Here is a 27753-nt window from a genome sequence, read left to right on the forward strand (position 1 = left end):
TTGGTACTCATTTAATTTACTAGATGTAGGCAACCACTTTCAGTTACTGTTGCAGTGCTTGTGTATTGATGAAACAAGAAAATGTCCATGTTTACTTTTCATTTACACATTATATGTAGCATGGTTCTTAGGATATTGCTTTAATACTGCAAGTTCTTTCCAACTCTTTTGTACTAGTCTCAAAATATTCCTTAACACAGTACAAACATGCTGTTTCTAAGTACTCTCTTAGTTTCATTCTGAAAACTGGTAGTGCTTTTATATTTTTTAAACTGTGTAGCAGTCTGTTGTGTAATAAGTACCCTGCCTTATAGGGTCTTCATCAGCCATTTGTAGTTGATTGCTGTTTATGTGACAGTTATCTTTGACTGTCGTGCTGCAACTGTGTAGCTCTAGTTTAACATTGGTCTAAAATTTAATTTGAGAGGTACATGATGGTCAAATATACACAGAGAGGGGTACCATATTACTCATATTACACAATATGATAAATGAGGATGGATTTGTGTGTAGTACATCCACTGTGTGAGACATTTCCTTCATTAAAAATACATTGCTGCCTATTTTTGAGCAGATCTTTTCTACATTATTTTTCCAAGTTATAAATGTGTCTGTTGTCAATCCCAGGAACTTTAGTTTCTCTTCATTTATTGTTCTGTTTGCAAGTATTTCCTTGTGATAGTTCTTGTATCAAAATCATTTGTTGAGCTACCACTTACCATGAGAGACATATCATCTGCATACATGATTACATTTTCTTTTACTGATGCTGTCATGTCATTCACAGACTATATAAACATTAGTGTACCAATTATTGAGCCATGTGCTACACCATACTTTACCACTAGGAAATAAGAGTAAAATGTTTCCAACATATTGTTTACCTTCAATCTTAATTCTACACTTTGTTCTCTGTTTTCTGCAAATGATTTTATTAGACTGGCTACATTCCCACTGATACCATATCTAGGAAGTTTATACATATACAGTCAACCTCTGAGAGAGCAAGAAATATGCTACAAACGTTCTTCCGTTCTTCAAAAGCTCTAATTATGTGTGCCATGAAACTTGCCAATACTGTTTTCATAGATTTCCCTTTCCTACACCCATGCTGTGCTCTATCCAAGATATTTTATTTTTCTTTGAATTTTATAACTCTGTTTTAAAAAGCTGTTGCTACAATTTTTGGTAAGGTGGATGCAATTGTTGTAGGCCTAGAGCTACCAGGATCCCCTTACCACAGTGTTTGTAAATCAGCATTACTTTATTCTTTTCCAGACATTTTGGGAACATTCCCTTCTCCATTACTAAGTTTACTGGGAATGTCAGAGGCTTAGTTAGATACTGTGAGGAATGTTTAACTACTTCTGCAAATATTCCATCTATGCCCTCTTTGTCTTTGTCTCTCAGTGATCTAATTATATTTGTAACGTCTGTCACACCTGTTGTTCTCAAAATTGGAAACTCCAAGTAGGGATTTCAACAATATAGGTAAAGATATATTGCTACATACCATACAGATAACAAGCTAAGTTGCAGACAGGTACAATTAAAAGACACTTACACATAAGCTTTCAGCAACAGCCTTCACTGAAAAAAGAGGAACACACACCATTCATTCACATTAGCAAGCACACCTCATGCACAAATGCCTGCCACCTCCAGCAGCAGAGACAAGAATTCGATAGGGAAGTTTCTGCAACTCTGTTCATTCATTTTTTATTTAAGCAGTGGAACATATAAAATGTGTGCCGAAACACCAGAGCCTTCAGGATGCCCATAAGAGCTGTACACTTGAGCTAAGCAGGATTTCAAGGTGCAGCCATAAGACTAGAGCTACCTGTTCAAAAAACATCATGTGGTATCACATATCAACAGTTCCAAAATGTTGACAAACATGCATTATTTAAATCCAGTTGGGAAATATGCAAAATGCATTCTGATATTTTAAATTCTGTAATAGTTATTGAGTAATTTATTTTAATATTTTTTTTTTCGGTGGCTCCTTCTGAGGGCCTTAATTATGTGTGATCCCTGTAATCTTGATTTAAAGTGGCACACACTTCATGTCAGTCAGTTACTTCCCTTGTGTTGTAAGTACTATGTTTCCACTTTCTGTCTTATTTGATTCAGTCCTGTTTGTATTTATGTGTGACCACACTGTGTTAGAAATTTTGATGATGTTCCAATTTGATGTTTACAACATACAGATTTTGCTTGCTGTATCATCTTGCTATAAACCTTCTCCTTGTGTCTATACATTTCACAGTCTGTTTGATTATTACATTTCCTGTATCATTCATAAAGATCTTTTAAATCTTCTCTAGCATTCATGATTTCTTGGGTGGTCCATTTCTTAGGGGTGATCCATGTCTTATTATGTCTTACAGTCATCTCTATGCAGACCTTTGGACAAGATATGTAACTAGGGTTCAGGACAGATGTACTGCAACATACTATATAGCTTTCTGACTGATGTTATATGTTGCAGAAGTATGGGACATAATGTGCTGACTTTTTCTGAAGAATGAACAACTCCTCTGTAGGTCAAACATGTTCTCCATAAGTATCAGTTGTGCAAAATGCAACTTTCCCATGAGATCCAAAAGACAGTAGATAGTGAATTGCAGTTTGCTGCTGTGTTTCTTGACTACCATTAAGCCTTTTATACAATTTCAAAATTTCATCTAGTAAGCGTAATGCGTACGTAGCCCGCAACTTACCTGAAGGTAGTTCACACACACACACACACACACACACACACACACACACACACACACACAAATTTGTTTCGTGGTGAATAGCAAATATTTTTGGAGCTCATAGTATAGTCTAATTCAAACAAAACATTTCATAGAACATGTATCCATTTTTTATTAGTTACAGAGACATCTGGTTTCTAAGCTACATTTTTATTTCACATATTGGTATTCCAGTTGTTGTGGGTTTATTTATTGAATGTCGGTTTTCTTTTGAAATTCACATTGTGAGCTTGTACTTGAGTGAAACGAAATGATGATATGGGACTGTTGGCCACGAGTCCCCACCTGGGAAAAATTCGTTCACTGAGATGCATGTCTTTTCAGTTAACACCATATTAAGTGACTTGGTTGTCAGTGGTGATGAGGACAACACTACGCAACACCCAGTCACTGAGCAGAGAAAATCTCCAGCCTGGCTGGGAATCAAACCCTGGCTCACTGCATGGCAGTCAGATGCACAGATCGCACAGCTAAGGGGATGAACACTTGAGTAAACATTTGAGTACACATAACTGCATTTATCAACTATGTTGTGACTTGTGATTTGTTGCTCAATTCCAGAGTATCGCCTATGCACATGACAGGTATTTTTGGATGCCAATATGGTGCTTTGGTTTTGGGTTTTGCAATGGAAATGGTGGTGCTGGTTGTAGGTAATATAGTAGATGATTTCCCAACCACTGAGTATCAGATTAAAAAGTGTTTATGTGTGTTCTCACTAAACTGTTACAGACTGGTGCAGTATCCAGCAGTTATATTTCATCTGAACATGCAAAGGTACAGAGTGTGGGTGAAGAACTAGACATTGTACAGTTAATAGAATGTAGTTCTTCAAGAGATATACATCCAATTTCTACACATATCTGTCTTCCACATACAAGAATATGCAAACATTATGTATGCATGGCCTCTGTCCTTATCATTTACAATTGATTCAACACCTTCAGGAAGGAACTGAAGGCAAACAATATGATTTTTGTTTTTGATTAATTGCGAAATGCCAAGTAGTCCCATTAATACTGTTTACTGATGAAGCCACTTTTCACTCATGACAGTATCAATAACACTCATAACTCATACTGTTGGTTCATCAAAAATCCACATGGACTTATGGAGGCTCATTTTTAAGAACATTTCTCTGTAAATCTGTGGTGCGTTGTTGTAGGAAATTTGTTAATTGGGCCTTTTGTGTTACCATATTGTTTTACAGGGCCCCATTGTCTGGACATTATGGAAAATGAGCTTGTAGTATTATTGTAAGAAGATGTTTTGGCTGCAAGGATTGGTCTAATCTTCCAGTATGATTGGACTCTCACTCATTCTAGTCATTAGGTTACACATAATCTAAACCTAACATTCTCCAGAAGACAGATTGGCAAAAATGGGTGCATATCTTGCTCATCAAGGTCTCTGGACCTTACCCTTTATATTGTTGTCTATTGGGAAGGTTGATAGGCGAAGCCTACAAAAAAAAAGTGACCATAAGAAATGAATTATGAAAAATGCTGTCCCACAAAAGAATTACTTCAAAAGAGCTATAGAGGGTGTTGTCAATAGAATTTAAAAATGCATTGAAATCAGGGGCAGAATTTATGAAACCTGACTTTCAACTTTTTGGGTTACAATCTAACAGCTGTATCCCAGCAACAAACAAAAATTGGACACTTATCATATTGAACATTTTAGTACTCTATACTACTGTCTCCCAAAATATCTACTATTCAAGAATGAAATTTTTGCTTTAAAGTGGAGTGTGCACTGATGTAAAACTACCTGACAGATTGAAACTGTGTGCCAGACAGAGACTGAAACTCTGGACCCTTGCCTTTCACAGGCAAGTGCCCTACCAACTGAGCTACCTAATCACAACTCATAACCGATTCTCACAGATTTACTTCCACCAGTACCTTGTTAACCTTGCAAGAGTAGCGTTGCTGGATCAAAGGATATTGAGGAGACATAGCTTAGCCACAGCCTGGGAGATGTTTCCAGACTGAAATTTTCACTCTGCAGCACAGTGTGCACTGATATGAAACTTCCTGACTCAGTCAGTAGAGCACTTGCCCACAGGTTTTAGTCTGACACAAGGTTTAATCTGTCAGAAAGTTTCATATTTACTACTGCTACTAAATACACAGATAATGAGCATCTGATGCAAAGATTGGAAGCTGAACTTCAGCACAAATAAATTTAATGAATATGCATAAAATAGACGAAAAGACCCATCATTTTTTAGTTTTGTGATCAGAAATCAGTCACAATTGCCAAGTATTTAGAAGTATCTGCATGTAGCTATATAAAGGCAAATGAACACACAAATCTTGTCAAAGGAAAGACAGATGCTGCACATGGGGATTGCTTACAAAACTCTTGGTCAGTCAATTCTTAAATATTGTTTGACAGAATTCTTACCAAGTGGATAAGTGGAGTAGGTAAATATATTTGAAGAAGAGCAGCATAGTTTGTTGCATGTTCATTTGGTTAATGAGGGGGAGTTACAGAAATGTTCAACACACTGGTGTGGGGGACACTAAAAGAAAGCCGTTATGCATTACGGACCATCCATAATGACATTGATGTTGATGGGATGTCAAACCCTAATCTTCCTGTTATTTTTGCACCATGGAGAGCCTTACTCATAAAATCTGAGAGGCAAAATTTCAAAGCAAGTCAAGAAGTATGAAGATCTCCAACATATGTCTCCTGTAATGACCACAGGTTGTAAAGAGAGAGAAATTTTGGATTATACAAAATGATGTCCATAGTCTGTCTTCACATCTTCACATACACACACACACACACACACACACACACACACCATCTGAAAGTTTGAAGAGTGTGACTGGAGATGTAGTCTTAGATACTACTCTTCATTATTTAAATGCAAACATTGGAACGCCTTCCTGATAGTCTATAACAGTGAAAATAATCAATTATTCATAATATAATTTAAATAGGTAGATAAAAAAATCTACTCACCAAGTGGTGGCAGGGAGACACACACACAAAGGATTTAGGGATGGAATGAGAAGGAAAGGCTGATTCTTGGGGACTGCACTGGTCCCGTCCAATAAGTCTCCCCTGACTAAGGGTACTGGGTGACTTTTCTAAGCTGTACCCCTTTCCCTGAATCTCTCCAGTCCTTTTCTTACCCTTCTTCCTTCCCCTTCAACTTTTCTACCAGAAGAAGGAGCCACTGGCTCCAAAACCTTGTAAAAGTTCAATCCGTTTGTGTGTGTGTGTGTGTGTGTGTGTGTGTGTGTGTGTGTGTGTGTGTGTGTGTCCGTGTGTCCGTCCCTGCTGCCACTTGATGAGAAGATTTCCTGGATAGACTGCATGAAAGGGCTGGTGGAGTCTGGGGGAGGCTGCATTATATTCTGGGTATGTTTTGAATAATGTGATTCCACACTAAACTATAGAATCCCCTATAACTGATCTGGTTATTCATTTCATATGTTGGACGAAGGCAAGAGGATACCACATCCAAATGTGCCATGCCTAAAGAAGCACTGTGCTGTACAAATTAACTTTGAGTTGAGAACAGTATTACTTATCTTTTACATTTACGTGAAAATAGGTCCGTAAAAAAAAAAAGGAACCTTGAACCCTAATTTGTTGATTTAATGGTATCTTGGGTCACAATCATTAGATCAACCAGCTACACAACCACCTTTCACCAGTCACTTTTAATGAGTGGGTACTGTTCTGATATAACAAATCTTATGTCCTCCTTACCAAAACTATAGCTGCATGGATGAAAAATCTACAAGAGCAGTCACACATTTGGACTGGTCTGCAAAGTTCCGAATATGAACTGCTAAAGAACCATGAACCATGGACCTTGCCGTTGGTGGGGAGGCTTGCATGCCTCAGTGATGCAGCCATACCATAGGTGCAACCACAACGGAGGGGTATCTGTTGAGAGGCCAGGCACACATGTGGTTCCTGAAGAGGAGCATCAGCCTTTTCAGTAGTTGCAGGGGCAACAGTCTGGATGATTCACTGATCTGGCCTTGTAACACTAACCGAAACATCCTTGCTGTGCTGGTACTGCAAACGGCTGAAAGCAAGGGGAAACTACAGATGTAATTTTTACCGAGGGCATGCAGCTTTACTGTATGATTAAATGAGGATGGCGTCCTCTAGGGTAAAATATTCCGGAGGTAAAATAGTCCCCGATTCGGATCTCCGGGCAGAGACTACTCAAGAGGACGTCGTTATCAGGAGAAAGATATCTGGCGTTCTATGGATCAGGGCGTGGAAGGTCAGATCCCTTAGGCAGGTAGCTTAGAAAATTTAAAAAGGGAAATGGATAGGTTAAAGTTAGATATAGTGGGAATTAGTGAAGTTCAGTGGCAGGAGGAACAAGACTTTTGGTCAGGTGAATACAGGGTTATAAATACAAAATCAAATAGGGGTAATGCAGAAGTAGGTTTAATAATGAATAAAAAAAATAGGAGTGTGGGAAGCTGCTACAAACAGCATAGTGAACGCATTATTGTGGCCAAAATAGACACGAAGCCCATGCCTACTACAGTAGTACAAGTTTATATGCCAACTAGCTCTGCAGATGATGAAGAAATTGATAAAATGTATGATGAGATAAAAGAAATTATTCAGGTAGTGAAGGGAGACGAAAATTTAATAGTCATGGGTGACTGGAAATCATAGCTAACACTTGGTTCAAGAATCATGATAGGAGGTTGTATACATGGAAGAATCCTGGAGATACTAGAAGGTATCAGATAGATTATATAATGGTAAGACAGAGATTTAGGAACCAGGTTTTAAATTGTAAGACATTTCCAGGGGCAGATGTGGACTCTGACCACAATCTATTGGTTATGAACTATAGATTAAAACTGAAGAAACTGCAGAAAGGTGGGAATTTAAGGAGATGGGACCTGGATAAATTGACTAAACCAGAGGTTGTTCAGAGTTTCAGGGAGAGCATGAGGGAACAATTGACAGCAGTGGGGGAAAGAAGTACAGTAGAAGAAGAATGGGTAGCTCTGAGGGATGAAGTAGTGAAAGCAGCTGAGGATCAAGTAGGTAAAAAGATGAGGGCTAGTAGAAATCCTTGGGTAACAGAAGAAATATTGAATTTAATTGATGAAAGGAGGAAACATAAAAACGCAGTAAATGAAGCAGGCAAAAAGGAATACAAACGTCTCAAAAACGAGATCGACAGGAAGTGCAAAATGGCTAAGCAGGGATGGCTAGAGGACAAATGTAAGGATGTAGAGGCTTATCTCACTAGGGGTAAGATAGATACTGCCTACAGGAAAATTAAAGAGACCTTTGGAGAAAAGAGAGCCAGTTGTATGAATATCAAGAGCTCAGATGGAAACACAGTTCTAAGCAAAGAAGGGAAAGCAGAAAGGTGGAAGGAGTATGTAGGGGGTCTATACAAGGGCGATGTACTTGAGGACAATATTACAGAAATGGAAGAGAATGCAGATGAAGATGAAATGGGAGATACGATACTGCGTGAAGAGTTTGACAAAGCACTGAAAGACCTGAGTCGAAACAAGGCCCCAGGAGTAGACAACATTCCATTACAATTACTGACGGCTTTGGGAGAGCCAGTCCTGACAAAACTCTACCATCTGGTGAGCAAGATGTATGAGACAGGCGAAATACCCTCAGACTTCAATAAGAACATAATAATTCCAATCCCAAAGAAAGCAGGTGTTGACAGATGTAAAAATTACCGAACTATCAGTTTAATAAGTCACAGTTGCAAAATACTAACACAAATTCATTACAGGTGAATGGAAAAACTGGTAGAAGGCGACTTCGGGGAAGATCAGTTTGGATTCCGTAGAAATGTTGGAACACGTAAGTCAATACTGACTCTACAACTTATCTTAGAAGAAAAATTAAGGAAAGGTAAACCTACATTTCTAGCATTTGCAGACTTAGAGAAAGCTTTTGACAATGTTGACTGGAATACTCTCTTTCAAATTCTAACGGTGGCAGGGGTGAAATACAGGAAGCGAAAGGCCATTTACAATTTGTACAGAAACCAGATGGCAATTATAAGAGTCAAGGGACATGAAACGGAAGCAGTGTTTGGGAAGGGAGTGAGACAGGGTTGTAGCCTCTCCCCAATGTTATTCAATCTGTATATTGAGCAAGCAGTAAAGGAAACAAAAGAAAAATTCAGAGTAGGTATTAAAATCCACGGAGGAGAAATAAAAACTTTGAGGTTCACTGATGACATTATAATTCTGTCAGAGACAGTAAAGGACCTGGAAGAGCAGCTGAACAGAATGGACAGTGTCTTGAAAGGAGGATATAAGATGAACATCAACAAAAGCAAAACGAGGATAATGGAATGTAGTCGAATTAAGTCGGGTGATCCTGAGGGAATTAGATTAGGAAATGAGACACTTAAAGTAGTAAAGGAGTTTTGCTATTTGGGGAGCAAAATAACTGATGATGGTCGAAGTAGAGAAGATATAAAATGTAGACTGGCAATGGCAAGGAAAGCGTTTCTGAAGAAGAGAAATTTGTTAACATCGAGTATTAATTTAAGTGTCAGGAAGTCGTTTCTGAAAGTATTTGTATGGAGTGTAGCCATGTATGGAAGTGAAACATGGATGATAAATAGTTTAGACAAGAAGAGAATAGAAGCTTTTGAAATGTGGTGCTACAGAAGAATGCTGAAGATTAGATGGGTAGATTACGTAACTAATGAGGAGGTACTGAATAGAATTGGGGAGAAGAGGAGTTTGTGGCACAACTTGACAAGAAGAAAGGACTGGTTGGTAGGACACGTTCTGAGGCATCAAGGGATCAAAAATTTAGCATTGGAGGGCAGCGTGGAGGGTAAAAATCGTAGAGTGAGATCAAGAGATGAATACACTAAACAGATTCAGAAGGATGTAGGTTGCAGTAAGTACTGGGAGATGAAGAAGCTTGCACAGGATAGAGTAGCATGGAGAGCTGCATCAAACCAGTCTCAGGACTGAAGACCACAACAACAACAACAACAAAGAATATGTCTGGAACTAGCTAAAGCAATTTGAGAAATGTTAGGGATAGAAGCCATACAGTTTTTTCTATCTCCACAATTTGTGGCTTGTATCTGTATGCAACCTGAGTTTGGGCTCAGGGAGTAAGTGACATGCAGTATTTATTCATATTCACCTAGAGAGTACTAAGTTTTGCTAATCATTTCAATACTTTAGTACTGTTAAGAATACCCATTGGTGAACTGCAGTGCTAAAGTCTTCAGTGTAGGTCTCAGACCTAGCTTTTCCATGGTTCCCCAAATTGATTTAAGATGAATGTTTGGAAGGTTCCTCTGAAGAGAACATTGCTTTATTTCCTTCCCCATTCACATTCCGTCTCCAATGACCTCATTCTTAATGTGAGATTAAACCCCAGTCTTCCTTTATAACTTTCATTTCTCTTACTCAACTGCATATACTCCTCCCTCTGCACTGTCAGCACACTTTTATGGAAATTCGGATTCATGTAGTTCTACTATTTTGTATGAGACATTACCACACACAGTTTTCAATAAATAAATTAATAATTTCTGCTATTTTATTTCACAGGTCCCAGACATGCTGTAATATTCCCAGGAGATGATCGAAGCCATGAAACACAGCCAGAGGAGAAACAAGGAAGAAAAATGACAGTTCGACCAACCACTACAGTGGCAACATCTCCACCATCACCTAATCATGAGGAGGAGGTAAATGTGAAAAATGTGGACAACTGGCAACTGTTCAACAATATTCAAATGTCAGACCAAAAGCAGGTACAACTAACAACATGATACTCATATTGCCAAAGCTATTTGCATATCAGTTTTTATGCTTTGAGCCAGAGAACACTAAATCAAATAGGGCCAACTTCTGGACAAGTGATAATCAGAAAAACAGACCCCTGGGCTAAATTTCCATTCAATATATAGACACACATACATCATCTCTCATTAGCACGTGCAATTACAAGTCTGTATAAGATATCATTCTCAACTAACAGCAAACTGAGGCATGATATGTTACTATAAATTATTTAAAGGCAAGTGAGAGTCCATCTCCAATATCACAACATATTCGATTTTTATTTAGACTTAAATCAGTTCAGGGAGGCTGTTGTTGTTGTGGTCTTCAGTCCTGAGACTGGTTTGATGCAGCTCTCCATGCTACTCTATCCTGTGCAAGCTTCTTCATCTCCCAGTACTTACTGCAACCTACATCAGCAAGTTGCATATTCAGCTCTCTCTGTGTACTTTTTTAGTTAATTCTTAAGTTTGTAGTATTAGGATGGATATGATATGTGCTTGCTGTGAGTGGATGCAGGAGGGACTAGCCACAGTTCACAAACAGCTGAATATGCTTTTGGCCATACTCAGCCATCTTTAGGCTTTTGTCTCTAGGTGTATCAGTGGCAGAGGATCCTCAGGTGTCTCTTGTTTCAACTGTGGGCTCTGTTGCTGAGACACTGTGCAGTGTACCTGGCATGGTGGATCCATCCTCATTGCTGGGTGAGTGGTGGGTGGTAATGCATTTGCATCACTCAACGTGGAGAGGCAATGTACAGACTGGCTGTCTGGACTCATGCATTCACCCTGTGAGTGAACAGGTGGTCACTCCTTCAGCAGGGTCCAAGCAGACACGTGGGGGGAAGGGTTTATTAGCTACTGGAAGCTCCAATGTTACACACATTAGGGAAATAGTGTTCAGGGTCAGAAACAAATCCAATGTGCACTCAGTATGGGTGCCAGGGAGCCTCATCAGAGATGTGGAGGAGACTGTGCCTGCAACTCTTGAGCATGTAGGGTGCTAGGGTGCAGTTATCTGCAAGTTGTGGCTCATTTTAGTATCAGTGGTGTCTATCACTTCTGTTCTGAGGCTATCCTCAGTTCATGAAATGGTGAAAACCACTGCCCCCACACACAGGATGCAATTAGAACTCACAATTTGCAGCATTGTTCCCAGAATTGATCAGGGTTCTTTGGTGTGGAGCTGTGTGGAAGGTCTCAACCAAAGGCCTTGTTGATTCTGTGACAGTCTTGGCCGCAGATTTCTGTACCTTCATTATGGGGTAGAGAATTGTAAATTGTAGGGCTCCCTTGTATAGGTCAGGGGTGCATTACAATAAGGAAGCAGCTACTCAGGTAGCAGAGTGCTTGTGCAATGCACAAATTGTTGAGATATTCATAACCAAGTTCTTGGATATGCTGACCTCAGGAAATATGTTACACTAAAATTTGTCTCGAAACCAAGCACTGGCTGAAACTTGAAGTAGAAAGCTCTGAAATATTTCATGAGCCATGGAACATATTTCAAGAAGATGTTTATATGCCAAGTTTAGATGCCATAGGAGGCAGAGCGTTCGTTGTAGCTGACAAAAATATTTTGTCTATCACGGTTGAAATTGAGTCTGACTAAAGTTACCTGGACATGAGTAGCAGGTCTAGGTGAACTCAAGTTGATTATCAAATGTTTTTATCAGCCACCTGTTTCTGCAGTGATGATCTTAAAATCAATCAAAGAAAGTAACGCAGAAATACTCAGATTGTTAACACTGAATTTAACTTGTGGGAAAATATTTTCTGAAAAAATCAAGATTCACTGACATAACAAGTCATGGGGTACCTCTTAGTATTGTGTTTGATCTAGTCTATTGTAGTGCAGCAACTCAGTGTGGCATGGACTCCACTAGTCGGAAGTCCCCTGCAGAAATACTGAGCCATGCTGCCTCTATAGCCACCCATAGCTGCAAAAGTGTTGCTGGTGCAGGATTTTGTGCCTGAACTGTACCCGTGATTGTGTCCCATAAATGTTATGTGGGATTCATGTCAGATGATCTTGGTGGCCTAATCAGTTGCTTGAACTGTCCAGAATGTTTTTCAAAGCAATTGTGATCAATGTGACAATGCACATTGTCATCCATAAAAATTCCATCGTTGTTTGGGAACACGAAGTCTGTGAATTGCTGAAAATGGTCTCCAAGCAGCCGAACATAACTATTCCCAGTCAGTGATTGGTCCAGTTGGACCAGAGGACCCAGTCCATACCATGTAAACATGGCCCACACTTTTGTGGAGGCACTACCAGCTTACACTGTGCCTTGTTGATAACTCGGGTTCATTGCTTTGTGGGGTCTGTGACACACTCAAAATCTACCATCCACTCTTCTCAACTGATACTGGGGTGTCATCTGACCAACCCACAGTTTTGCAGTCATCTAGGGTTCAGCCGATATGGTCACGAGCCCAGGAGAGGCACTGCAGGTGATGTTGTGCTATTAGCAAAGGCACATGTATTGCTGCCATAGCCCATTAAAACCAAATTTCACCACACTGTGTTAACAGATAAGGTCATCATGCATCCTACATTGATTTCTGTGGTTGTTTCAATCAGTGTTGCTTGCTTGATAGTACTGACAACTCTATACAAATGCTGCTGCTCTCGGTTTTTGAGTGAAGGCCATAAGGCACTGCATTGTCCACGGTGAGAGGTGATGCCTGAAATCTGATATTCTCAGCACATCTTTGACACTTTGGATTTCTGAATATTCCTTAATGATTTCCAAGATGGAATGTTCCATGCATCTTGCTGCAATTACCATTCCACATCCAGAGTCCATTAATTCCTGTCATGTGGTCATAATCACACTGGAAACCTTTTCACATGAATCACCTGAGTACAAATGACAGCTCCCACAATGCACTGCTCTTTTGTACCTTGTATACATGATACTACTGCTACACTGTGTGATCAAAAGTATCCGGACACCTCCAAAAACATATTTTTTCGTATTAGGTGTATTGTGCTGTCATCTACTGCCAGGTACTCCATATCAGCAACCTCAGTAGTCATTAGACATTGTGAGAGAGCAGAATGGGGTGCTCTACGGAACTCATGGACTTAAAACATGGTCAGGAGATTGGGTGTCACTTTTGTCATACATATGTAAGCGAGATTTCTACACTCCTAAACATCCCTAGGCCCACTGTTTCCAATGTGATAGTGAAGTGGAAACGTAAAGGGCACATACAGCACAAAAGCGTACAGGCCGACCTCGTCTGTTAACTGACAGGACCACCGATGGTTGAAGAGGGCCGTAATGTGTAATAGGCAGACATCTACGCAGACCATCACCAGGAGTTCCAAACTGCATCAGGATCCACTGCAAGTATTATGACGGTTAGGTGAGAGGTGAGAAAACTTGGATTTCATGGTTGAGCAGCTGCTCATAAGCCACACATCACGCCAGTAAATGTGAAACGATGCCTCGCTTAGTGTAAAGAGAGTAAACATTGGATGATTGAACAGTGGAAAAACCTTGTGTGGAGTGATGAATCATGGTACACAATGTGGCAGTCCGATGGCAGGGTACAGGTGTGGCAAGTGCCTGGTGAACTTCATCTGCCAGTGTGTGTAGTGCCAACAGTGAAATTCAGAGGTGGTGCTGTTATGGTGTGGTTGTGTTTTTTATGGGGGGGGGGGGGGGGGGATTGCACCTCTTGTTGTATTGTGTGGCACTATCACAGCGTAGGCCTACATTGATGTTTTAAACACCTTCTTGCAATTCAATCGAGCACTTGTTCATAATGCACGGCCTGTGACAGAGTGGTTACACAACAATAACATCCCTGTAATGGCCTGGCCTGGACAGAGCCCTGACCTGAATCCTAAAGACCACCTTTGGGATGTTTTGGAATCTCGACTTCGTGCCAGGCCTCACTGACTGACATCGATACCTCTCTTCAGTGCAGAACTCCATGAAGAATGGGCTGTCATCCCCCAAGAAACCTTCCAGCAACTAATTCAATGTATGCCTCTGATAGTGGAAGCTGTCAACAAGGCTACGGGTGGGCCAACACCATATTGAATTCCAGCATTATCAATGGAGGGCGCCACAAACTTGTAAGTCATTTTCAGCAAGGTGTCCGGATACTTTCAATCACATAGTGTATCTGCTTATGTGCATATTGCTATCCCAGGACTTTGTCATATTGCTATCCCATGACTTTTGTCACCTCAGCATTTACTTTAGTGAGGTCCGCCCATAAAAATAGAGATGAACAAATACTCTAATTACAGACCACAAAAAGGGGCTGTAGAAACAATTTGTGGTAGTTTTCTGTAGTAACTGCTTCAGGGTTGTGCATAAATATATAAGTAAAATATGAATCATCATACCACATAAAAAATAATTGTCAAAGCCATGCTTTGCCAGTTTTAGGGTCAGGATTATAAAATGGTGATTCCAATGTTAAATCTTTTGGGGATAGGGATTTGGGATACAAGGAAAAGAGAAGTAATCATAGGAATTGGTACAGGTTGTGATAAGAAGAAGTGAAAAAATGCTCTTGGTATTTTGTCACTGGGGCTACATGGCATACATATGACCCCCTATCTTCCAATGCATTACTTTTCTGTTCTGTGTCTCTGTCTTCCAATAAAAAATGGTATAGAGAGAGAAAGAACTCAGTCTTAGCATGGGTCCATATAGTGAACTTATTTATTGTCGGTGAGACTAAACTGGTGAAATTCTTGGAACCTCTGAACTAATTTTTGCAGTAAAGTTTCACATGGCCATTTTGTAAATCTTGCTTCACCCTGCAGTGTATCTCAGTCATACCAGCCACTTCCCTCAGTACACATCAAACCAACAAACCAAAAGTAGAACTTACACTTTGACAGTCACCATTCTTTTACAAGAACACTCTTTTTCACACAGTCTTGACCTTCATGGTTAACATATGAGCTCAGTTGCTGGCTTCTTAATGGAATGCTCTGCTACTCTCAACCCTGACTTTACTGCCTATGATTACCTTGCCAACCTAATTCACAAACAGATTTTGCAGGCCACCTTATCTAACTGTCAACTGTTCATTCCTTTCAAAAATATCAAAGAAGTTCCATTATCTCATAATATTTTGATCTGGAACACAGTAGCCAACTTCTTTGGCAGGGCTATGATTTTCTTAAATCATGCCAATGTGAGGTCTGTACTGCCTTGTATTTTCCCCACACCATGCAAAACAGCTGTTTGTCCCTCACTTCACCCTTTTGGCTCTACAACCAATCAAACCCTGTGATCCTTCTGAATCCACTTCCTTGCCATTGTGGTTCTTATTCTATAAGCAACATCACTGTAAGACTTGTCCTGTGCACCTTCCTACAACTACCTGTACCAGCCTTTACTGGCATGACCTACTCCAACAAAGAGAAGGCAACCTATAAAAGTATCATGATCTCACAATCACCGTCTGGCTTTTTTTTTTTTTTTTTTAATTGGTATGACAAGAGCAAAGCTGTCACTACAGATGAATGGACATATACTCATGTATAGGGTATATATGACAATAAGCAGTAACGTGTTGTAAGACATGTGCTGCCTGGTGCTCCCCTCATGATACTAGTATCACAGAACTTGGGAACATGGTCAGTGACATATGCTTGATTATGACTACCCACCTGACCTCATTCTACACTGATTCATCTGTTGTTCTTCTACGTTCTTCTTTTAACTTTCTTTACTCTGCTTAACTTTTTTATTTTCTTTATTTTTTCCTCCCCCTATAAAACTCTTCCTGCACTTAGTTTTCCCATCTTTTTTTACATCTTTAAGACATTTTATCACTTATGTCTCTCATCTCTTAAATGTCTTCTTTCCTCCTTGCAATTTCTGATTCCTCAGGTTAACAAATATTGTCCATTGCCAACTATATTTTTCCCTGCCATGTCATCTGGCGTATGTCCCTCAACCTAGATACAAGGTGACTTTCCCTCTGACTTTTCATTTATACCCACCTCCTAAGGTGAAATTACTTGTGCTTTGGCACTCGACTCAGAGACAACCAGTTTGATTTCTGGTGTTGGAACAATTTTCATTACTAGTACAGGGTGTATCAAAAAGAACCATCTGTTTAAAAAAAATCATAACTACTGTGTTAACTGTGTGAACAACATACTGTTGGAAAGAGCGAATGCTTGAGTTTTACATGGTTTCTGCTAGGTAGCAGCAGTGTGCACCCACTTCAGTTCTAGTAACATTGGTTTCGGGACAACAGAAAGCATTTTGTGTTCTACATTTTGTGCAGTGCAGGTCAGCAATAGCTGTTCAACATGACTTTTGTACTAGGTGTGCTGCGGATCCTCCTACAGCACAGAGCATTAGACAATGGTATGAACAATTCTAAGAAATAGTTTGTTTTAGTAAAGGCAAATGGCTAGACCGTCTCTGAGAGTCTGACACAGACGTCAAACGCATACTGCATTGACATATGTTGTGCATCTGAAGGGAGGAATATTGAACACCTATGAAAAAGTATGAAAAAAACTGAGTTTCCTGTTCCTCAAAAAACAAAATTCATTGTATATGTTTATTAGTTTCAGAAATATAGACATGCCAAATCGAATGATTCTTTTTGATACACCCTGTATTTGACTGGAAAGGAAAGAAGAGGACTGATTGCCAAACTTTGAGCTCTTAAATTCCAAACCTGTACACACTGTCTGTTAGACTGATGGCATGTGACATTGTTGACACTGATGCCACTGTTGATGCTAATTTGCCCATTGGCCATTGGAAATGAATGTTAAGTTCGGTAGCCTTCTTGGTCCCGTTTACGAGGTGTAGGCGATGAGCTGGCAATCCTCCTCTTCATACAACACAGCCATACTAAACCATACTCACATCTATTACTGTCACATACCCTTAACAGATACACCTGAGACACAGTTCGCACAATTAGTGAAGGAAAGGTGCCATTGTGCATGGAAGTAGGAAAACCTTTACTATGAGGTGGCTGAACCTGCCTCTTGAGATCTGCCAGCCAGACATACCATACAACTTTATTTACTTTTCTTGTATCCTTAAATGCCCCTTTTTTCCAAGTCTTTCCTCTCTTATGCATGGAGGAGGAGCTCTTGGTTCCAAAAGGTATCTCAACTTCTTTCCATCTACTGTGAATTTGCGAGATAATTTTCTCCACCCACATTTCAAATATTTCCATTTTATGAACCTTTTTCCTAGGTGCTAAATGATGTAGGATGTATCAGTACTGTATTGTATATCAGTACCATAAGAAAATAGGTAAAAAGTATGTGTGGTTCAATAAGCAATCAGTTTTGACTATGAACAACAGAGTAATGGGGCAAAATTAGAGCTTGCTTAAATTCGGTAACTGACTCACAAGTTGGCTTTTTTAAATGCCAACAGTATTGCTTCAGCAACAGCTGCTGTTATTAACTGACAGTTGAGCCCATTACTGTCTGTACAACTTGATGTTACACTTTTAGGATAAGTGACTCTGGCAGAGCTGTAGTGTCATGCAAAATGCTTCGCTGCTGTGATTTGTGTTGTAACTGCTTCTTTTGATATGTAGTAATATTGGCATTTCCTTGTTAGATTATTTGTAATATTGGTTAATAATATAGTATGGTGGTGGACAGTAAAAGTCTGTATCTCTTGTTACTAGATAAATAATACAGCCCTTCAGTAGAATCTTTTAATTCGCCCTTTAACTGTGTATTTTTCATTAAATTCAGACCATGTTTGTTTCTTCTAGTAGCTATGTATTTTTCATTAATTCATATCATGTTTGATTCTTCTAGTAGCTATGGCAGGCTGTTGCTGTCTATATTATGTATAATTATGTTTTATTCTTGTGGTCAGGAAGAATTTAGAGCAACTACTCTGTTGCGTGGTGGTGACTCAGTAACACTATCCGCTGTTTCTTCTACTCAAATGCCAGACACTTTTGAGGGAACAGTTCCTCATTTAAGTTCCGGAAGTGCACGTCCTATGCCGCACTTCCAGCATCTACTTTCTAATTTACAGGTGAGACACTAAAATTTTACTAGGATAATGTTTAGTACCTTTTTTTCATGATAGATAAACACTTTTCATCTTTATTATAACCACAAGAGATATTAATTTTGTGAAGCTAAAATGATAATGCTGAACACTTGCTTTAAAATTTTGAGGGAAAAATGGTAACACAGCATGTACAGAAACACAGCTTTAATAATAAAGCTTTATAAAAAGTTGTAGAACCAGAAAAAACACAGAGTTAGTAGTCACTGAAGTAGTTTTTAAACATTCACATTCCACATAATATGATGTCAGAGTTCAAAGATACACTAAGAATATTGCACTGGGTCATCAATTCCACTTATAGAAGAACTTTCACAGATACTGCAGGAGATAAGTGCAAAGGAATGAAAACAGGCACAATTTGAGCAAGATTATTCAATAAAAATAAAGCAAAAGCATAATTCAATATTTATCCAATCATAATAAGGAATAAAACAAGACTGTAATTTTACTGATTTGTGAAGTTGAATGAATTCTGGTATGATATTACAAATGTAATACTGTCTGAAGGAAGAAATATTAAAGAAAGAAATTTATTATATGTTGTTAACACACAATTTCGAATTTGTAGCTGGGAGACTAATCAATGTGTTCCTTATAGGATTTTATGATTCAAACACACCACAGAACTGAAATCCTGCAGCAAAATAATCCCACATTTTCATATGTGAACAGTTCTTTCCCTTGTGCAGTAATTATCCAATGTCGGTTATAACAGGTAAGCCTGAGAGGCCTAATTATTTTGCTTCAGCCTACCTGAGAGTTTGAATTTTTAGGAAGTCCTAGCTTCATCCATGTACATTTGTGTCTTAGCAACTTAATGGACTGCATGTTCTCAGCGATATTTCTGCAAAATATCTTTTTGAGCCCTTCAGTAATTAGAGTGATCAGATAGAGCAATGGAGTTTGTAATCTGATTGCTCAATAAAGTTAAGTCCTCTGCAGGTCACAGTGATGTTACTCACTGATTGCCTTGTACTTAAATCTTCTATGATGTTATCTACATCAGTAATTGCACTGGTTTTGTTTTTGACTGTGTTTGTGAAAAATTTATTATAATGATTCCCTTCTTGTAAGGAATTAAAAGTTATTTGGCTTTCAGTCATTATGTTTGTTCTTTGGATTTAGCACAAAAGTAAACTGTGTGGTAAGATGCTCCAAGAAGAATCTAAAGCATTTAAATATTTTATAGTATGGTACTTCCTTCTGTGAACAACAACTAGCCTCACATGAACCAATTTTTACTTGATTTATTCAGCCTTTGCTACATTTGTTAAAATAAAAATTCCTTTAAAACACTGCACTTTGCATGTCACTACACCCACAAAAAAATAAATGCTAAGATTTGTTCATGTAATTTTAACATTTGAGGTTCAGTTGATAAATATGTCACTTTGTTTCTGGCTGAATTGTCTTCTTAAAACATATAAAAAAGCGACTATTTCCATTATGATGAAGTACCCTTGGCACTTACTCAGCTTCAGCACTAGCCTCCTATACAGCCACAGGGCAAAAAGTTTCTTCACATTCCATTCCTTCCTTTTCTGTACCTCACGTGGAATGAGTCTTGCATGAAAAAAGTTAATTTTACCACCTTCATTAAGCAGTGTATAATGATGATGTAGTTTATTTAAATAAGGAAACATAAAATAGAATATAGACAATATATACTTCAAAGCAAATAGTGTCCTTTGGATTTTTTGTTTGAAATCACATGTATGATGAGTCCAAGTGACCTGGTGCACAAATTCATCTAGCCCCAGGTCTCTTACTTTCAATTTTGGATTTTCTTTGAGAAAGGAATGTCTCCCCCTTCCCCTCACTTATGGCACACCAAAGCCTCTCCCAAAGGAGTGTTCTCAGGCCATCCCATCTGGACTGCTTAAATGGTTTTCTGTAAAAGCAGATCAGCAGCTGTGACAGCTGACCTCCCTTGCTGTTAAAGGAAAATCCAACAGCATCTACTGTAAGGCATCATCCAGTGTGAAAATGAGATATTCCTGTCTATTGAGCTCCAGACTGGATGCTGTTTGTAACATTATAGTGCATATGCAGCAGTGTGCTGTGTGGTGCATTATCAATGTCATAGCAATAATTACTAAGAAAGAGTACCAAGCTCTGCTATCGGAGAGCTGTCCTATCCAGTAGCTTGGAATGAGGGGGGGAGGGTGGGGATAATGAAGTCAGTGGCTTGTGGTTGATGATGAGTTGGAACTTTGCTCCATACAGAAAAACATGAAATTTTTTAATTCCATAAATGACACCCAGCACATCCTTATTGACCTGTGAACAGTTACTTTGCACTGCTGAAAGTGTCTACAGTTCATAAGTGAGGGGCTGCTTGGTGCTAGCTGGTTTCTGATGCAATAGGCCCACACCAGTATCCCATGTGTTGAGATTAAAGGTAGACATCAGAGCAATTCAGAGGAGTGCTGCTAGGTTTGTTACCGGTAAGTTTGATTAGCCAGCAAGTATTATGGACAAGCTTTGTAAACTCAAATGGGAATCGCTGCAGTTACGACAACATTCTTTTCATGAGGTACTGTTCAGGAAATTTAGAGAACCAGCATTTGAGGCAGATTGGAGAATGATTCTACTGCCACCAACATAGATTTTGCATAAGGATTACAATGATATGATGAGGCAAATCAGGGCTCACACAGAGATTATAGATAGTCATTTTTCCATCACTATATTTGGTAGTGGGACAGGAAAGGAAGTGTCCAGTAGTGGTACATGATACCATCTGCCTTACACCATATGCTGGCTTGCAGAGTCTGTGTGTATATGTAGATTTACTGGGATGCATTGGTGGCCATGGTTGTCAGCTTACCTGGCATAAAAGAGGCCAAATATGAAATTGGGCACAACCACTGCTTGAGGGACTGAAAAGCCTATTGATAGTGCATGGACCACACAAATTTGATGCCCTTTTGAGGAAGTCACTTAAGATGGCAGGTGTGTGTGGACTGGGAAATTAACTCAGCATAATAAGAAATCTTGCCCAAAAAGGTCTGGAGCTCTTTCAAGTTCTTGGGCACCAGCATATTGATGATGGCTTTGACATGCTCATCTGTAGGGGTGAGGCCATCTTTGCTAAGCACATGTTCCAAAAAATGCACCTGTGGTCCAAACAAACTATGTTTTTCCAATTTTAAATGAAGGCCATTCACCAGAAGCACTTGGGAAACTGCCTGCAGTGTTCCCTCTCATGTGGAGCCTATAACCCAGATGTCATCAAAGTAGTTGACCTGACAGGGAGTGTCCTTAATCAAATGCTTCAAATGTCTCTGATAAATTCCAGAGGCAGATTAATCTCAAATGCCAAAGGGGTGTTGAACACTAAGAAATGCTGAGAAGTGGTGTCAAATGGAAACTGAAGGTATGCTTTGCTCAAGTTGATGCATGAAAAATAGTGGCCCCTGACAACTTCACCATCACCTTCAGATGTGGAAATGAACCCATGACACACTGCATGTTAACTGTCTGTTTAAAATTCTCACAAAGCACAAGGTGCCAACTGGCTTCTGAATCACCACCAGAGGGATGGCCCACTGACTATATGGAATAGGAGAAATGATGCCAAGTTTCTGTCAACAATGCAAATCAGCATTGAAATTAGGCTGGTGTGACAAAATTTATGTATCACTGATGGCTTATGGGAGACATAGGCCTCAAAATCTTCAGTCTGCCCCAAGGTATTCTCAAACACCTGATTGTATGACCTTATTAAAGAGTCCAAATCTTGAAGGGAACCAATTGGGACACTAAGTGGACCTTGTGAACTATCTGGAATCCAGAAATCTGTCAATAGTGAATTTGCCACTAATAATATAAGTTGCCTTTCCACAGCCTCATAACATTCTGAGACGTAGAATAAGCTGCTTGTTATAAAATACTTCTTGATATAATGGCTGTTACAGTGCACGGCAGCCAAAGAGTCTGCATGTGTCTAAGTTAATTAGGCTGACCATTGCCTCCGGGTCTACCTGAAACTCAGTTGGTTGCCCACCCATCACCAATGTTAGTAGAATTTGTGAGGGCATCAAAGGCAGTCTTCACACCATGGAAAACACTGGGGCCACTGATAACCATCTTGCAGCATGCCAACTGTCAAAAGCTGATGCCAAATGGCCTGTTTCTCAGCATATTCTACACGACATCTAGAGGCAGTCCTGTCTGATATGCACCAAATGATGACTGGGGTAGCACTGCCTTTGTGCCCTTTGAGTGGAAACAGATGCGGGAGGACAATGATGCTGAAAACCTTAATAACGTCGCTCACAAGTGGAGATCATGACTCTTTGACTTATTTGTACCCTCTGTACTTGCCACAGGCAAAGACTGGCAGCACTGTTGACATTATTTCATTAAAACTGTCAACAGCATCGCCACATGGCAGCTAAGCAGATGGCAAGGTCAAAGGTCGCCTGGCCAACCACATGGCCCACCAGGGGTTGTTTACTGCACATATCTAACTTCGCCAGTTGCCAGAAAGTATATCCTTTGATGATGCCGTAAGTTCAAGTGAATTGTCAATCTGGGCAACTTTAGCTAAAAAGTGTTGGACAAGTCCAAAGTCCTAGAGTGGGCCTCAGAGTCAGATGCTATGTGAACGATTATGTCCCTAATGAGTGAGTCTGCATACAAGCACATAAGGCACTCCAAAACCAACACTTGCATGAGAGATCTTGTGGGCAGTGATCCAAGCCACGTACCATCTGGGGCACTTCCAGTACTGGTTGAACTGCAGTCATGCTACCTCCACATGACCACATGGGTTTGATGCCCCAAGTACTGAGTGAGCAACTGACAGAGGCCCTCAGGGTTAAGTTTCTCACATTCAGTAGAGGACTTCAAATTTTGCATAATTTTGTACAATTCCACACTGCTGGACAGTAACAAGGAGGCTTTCCCAGCTGGACTGATGACACACTGCACCAGCACAAGTAACTCTCCAACCTTTCCATAGCTTTATCACAAGCAGCATCAGGGTCAGCAGGGGAGAAGGCTTCATGACAGATGCCCAGCCCACCACCAGCACTGTATGAGAGCAGATCAGTTCTGCATTCTGTTTGAGCAGCTTTTGCATCTGCTCCTGCTGCAGTTGTCGATGCTTTTGGAGGCACAACTGTTTCACCAATATTGCAAAAATGTTGGGTCCATGGTGACCACAAATTAATGTTAAACAAAAAAATTAAACATTGCACACATAAGAATGTCCTCTGTTGCCAGTTTTCTACCTCCACTGGTGTGACAATGCTGTGGAAACCATCCTATTGGCACAAATGTCACTACTCCCACAGTGTGTGTGCCACACAGAAGCTGCGAAATTCAACCCATGGAGAGGAAAAAACTCGATGTGCAGATCAGTCTACTGGCAACCAGAGTGTCTGAATGCTGTGTAGAGACTGGAGAGAAGCACAAAATGCAACAAGAGCAAATGAACAAAACAAGTACTGTGTGGAACCAAGAACACGGCACAATGTGAAAGCCAGATCCGTGTTAATCGATTTCAGTGCAAGAACTGACTGACCTGGCCCATTCCCACTGGCAAGTAAACAGCTGGGTAGTGGTTCTGCCCATACAATGCTCTGTGTGTCTGTCTATTATAGCTATACACCCCACTCTTGTCTCGAGATCCACACCAGCTCATGTGCAGCCACATGTATGCCTATTGGAGGGGATACCAAAACTAGCTATAAACAAGCATATGAATTATTTCGTAATTGAAATTTCATTAGTAGTTTTTGTTCTGCTGAAAATAATTTTCTTTTGTAATGAAAAAACATGGTAAGTTTTGTAATTTATTTGTTATTTTGAACCTGCGTAATAGAAAGTCTTGCACAAACAGTTAAAACAAATTCCCTTGATGTCTGAATAATGATATATGGAGGATTATTTACCATGGCATTCTTACTTATTTTGACTCCAGAAAATTCCTTGATAAACTTTTATTGACTAAAAGCATGTTCCTCACTTCATTGTGTGCTTAAGAGCTGATGGGTGTTGTTTCTTTCCTTTGCTTCATCTCTGTGTTGGTCTGAAAGCTTTCATTTTGGCACTTTGGCAGTACCTACTCTAAATCTTTCAATTAGTTCTTTTTTCTTATGTTATGAATAGAAATATATTATCTGTCATTGTTTGATGTAGACATAGTTGGTGTGTAACCGAGTGTGACTAGCATTTGTCTGTTCTCATTCTTTCAATGTTGGATAGAAATTTCCTTGCCTTATGAAGAGAAACACCTGTATAGACAAATATTTTCTGCACTGCTACTATCACTTGTCATGCTGTATGCTTAAAAATCTCACTTCATGTTTGTATCTTCTGTTATAAACAATGTTTTTACCTTGGCTGAAGTAAACAGACAAGATTTGGTTTTATATATGTCAATTAATTCAGTTACTCTTGTAATTTATGGATTTAGCAAATTATTCACAATTTACCACATTTACTAGAAGACAAGAATCACAAAATGCAAATCAGATGTTCATCCTACACAGAGAAGATAGATGTATTCTGCTTGGAATTTGACATTAACTGATCAACTACGGGAGCAATGAAACTAGAAGACACATAAAGAGAAATGAAATGAGCATATGCTCCACCTTGCAAGGATTGTGACTTCAAATTCACAGTTGTTTGAATAATGCAGGATTGCTACATACAGCCTCCGGTATATTGTGTGTGCCTACAATAACATTCTCTGTTAAAATGGCTTGTACAGAGGCTGCAGTGATTCCATCCTAAATTAATAAATATCCTGACAGGTGGCATCTGCACCTTCCCATTTACTTCTGCATTATGGCTGGTTAATAGATTTTTTATACAGTCATCACTTTCCAACTGAAATATTTTTTTTTCTGATAATACCATTCTACATTAAAAACCTAGTGATCTTGGGTACAAAGTTTATTTTCATTACCTGTTACAAAAGTTGAGGTAGTATCACTGTTCAACATCCTGCACCATCCCAAATTTTTTTCTGTATTACTCTGTTTAGCAAATATTATTTTAGTATTCTTATTTTGTTTTGACCTGATTAAGTTAATTTTCACTTCATTTTATGACAGCTTACAATATTATGTTTTAATACTTATTTTGCCTGTCAAGAATTTCTGATGCTATGTCTTTGTGAACTTGCACAATAACAAAGAGCACAGACACTTTGGCTATTTCAGACCTTCAGCAACTCAAGAGGACATCGCACTGTCAGTGATTCAATACCCATTGTGAAATATGGCAAACCAGATGAAGACATGTACGAAGATGAATTTGGTCCAGCAGTTGTCTTAGGAAGAGGTAAAAACAATCATTTTCACTTTTGTAGTATTTATTATTTTTAATGCATACTAGAGGATAAAAAAACAAATCAAATTAATCTTTTGGAAAAAATGATGAATAGTACTGGCTCAAAATTTACATAAAACCACAAAGGTAGAATAGAGCAAGTCAATAAATTTAAATACCACCGACAAACTACTGTATGTGGCAGAATAGACTAGAAATGTTTGAAGTGGATGTAGAAGTTATTAAAATGGAAAAAGTTTGATTTTACAAACAATATCTACAACAAGAAATACATATTTGGAAAAAAAACTAAAACGCTGTTGGCCTATCACTGAATTAACTTTAATCAACAGAAACTCCAGGTATGAATATCAACAATGTAGGAAAAAATAGATTACTTCTAATCTTAAAGATGACACATTAAATTGCAGACAGGTACAATTAAAAGACAATTGCACATAGCTTTTGGCCACACCTTCATTAGAAAAAGAGAAACACACACTATTCATACACACAAGCAAGTACACCTCACACACATATGACCACCAACTTTGGCAGAAAAAGGAGGTGAGTGGGAAAATATGGGCAAGTGCATTGGCAAATGGTGGCAAACAAAGAGGGTGGGAGTTGAGAGTGGGGAGGAGGTGACAGGACAGAGGGGGTGGAAACTGTTGGATGGAGGGTGTGGTGACAGTATGTTACCATAGATTGAAACCTGGATAACTATAACTGTGGAGAATGTGTTGTAAAGATACCTCTCACCTGTGCAGTTCAGAAAAGCTGGTGGTGGAGGAGAGGATCCAGATGGCTCAGGTAGTGAAGCAGCCACTGAAATCAAGCATGTTATGTTCAGCTGCGTGTTGTGCCACAGTGTGGTCTACTTTTCTCTTGGTCAGAGTTTGGCTGTGGCTGTTCATCCTGGTAGACAGATGGTTGGTAGTCTTATCAATATAAAAAAACTGTGCAGTGATTGCAGAAGAGCTGGTAAATGTCATACCTACTTTCACATGTCACCCAGCCCCTGATGGGGCCAAAATGTTTATGCGCCATCTAGAGGAGACTTTTCCAGTCTCCAAAAATGCCAGGCCCGTAAGTCTGGTTCAGGTTCATTGATGATATCTTCATGATCTGGACTCAAGGCCAAGACACCATATCTTCATTCCCTCACAGCCTCAACCCCTTCTCTCCCATCTGCTTTACCTTGTCCACCTCAATCCAGTGTGCTACCTTCCTAGACATTGACCTCCACCTCTCTGATGTCTCCACCCATACCTCTGTCCACATTAAACCCACCACCACTAACAGTATCTGCATTTCAACAGCTATCATCCCTTTCAAGCAAAAAAATCCCTCCCATACAGTGTGGCCACCTGAGGACAGTGTATCTGAGGTGACAAGGACTCCCTCTCCCAGTATGATGAGGGTCTCACCAAAGCCTTTAGCGACAGGCAATAACTCCCAGATCTCATCCACAAACAGATCTCCTGTGCCATTTCCCCTCACACTCCCAATCCTCCTACCGTCTCCAAGAACCAACCCAGTACAACCCCCGACTAGAACCACTGAACCACATCCTTTACCAGGGCTTTAACTACCTGTAATCATGCCCTGAAATGAGGGACATGCTTCTCATCTCTCCTAAATTGTGTTCTGTCACCCACCCAAGCTCCACAATATCGTAGTCCATCCCTATGCCACTCCCAATCCCAACCCTTTGCCACAAGGATTATATCCCTGCAGAAGACCCACATGCAAGACCTGCCTGATCCACCCACCTATCACTTCCCATTGCAGTCCTGTCACAGGTTATCCTACCCTATCAGGGGCTGGACCAACTGTG

At 39.6% G+C, this 27753-nt stretch overlaps 1 protein-coding gene across 1 annotated transcript in view; it reads left to right on the top strand.

Annotated features, from left to right (window-relative positions):
• Positions 1-27753, top strand: part of LOC126484512 (protein madd-4-like) — a 320139-nt gene that overhangs the window by 223497 nt on the left and 68889 nt on the right. Inside the window, exons 15-17 of the mRNA XM_050108049.1 lie at positions 10331-10536; positions 18420-18584; positions 25805-25925. Of these exons, the coding sequence (XP_049964006.1) occupies positions 10331-10536; positions 18420-18584; positions 25805-25925 (492 nt within the window). The remainder of the gene's footprint in view (positions 1-10330; positions 10537-18419; positions 18585-25804; positions 25926-27753) is intronic.

The sequence above is a fragment of the Schistocerca serialis genome, chromosome 6 (genome assembly GCF_023864345.2).
Source record: "Schistocerca serialis cubense isolate TAMUIC-IGC-003099 chromosome 6, iqSchSeri2.2, whole genome shotgun sequence".
Classification (NCBI taxonomy): Eukaryota; Metazoa; Arthropoda; class Insecta; order Orthoptera; family Acrididae; genus Schistocerca; species Schistocerca serialis.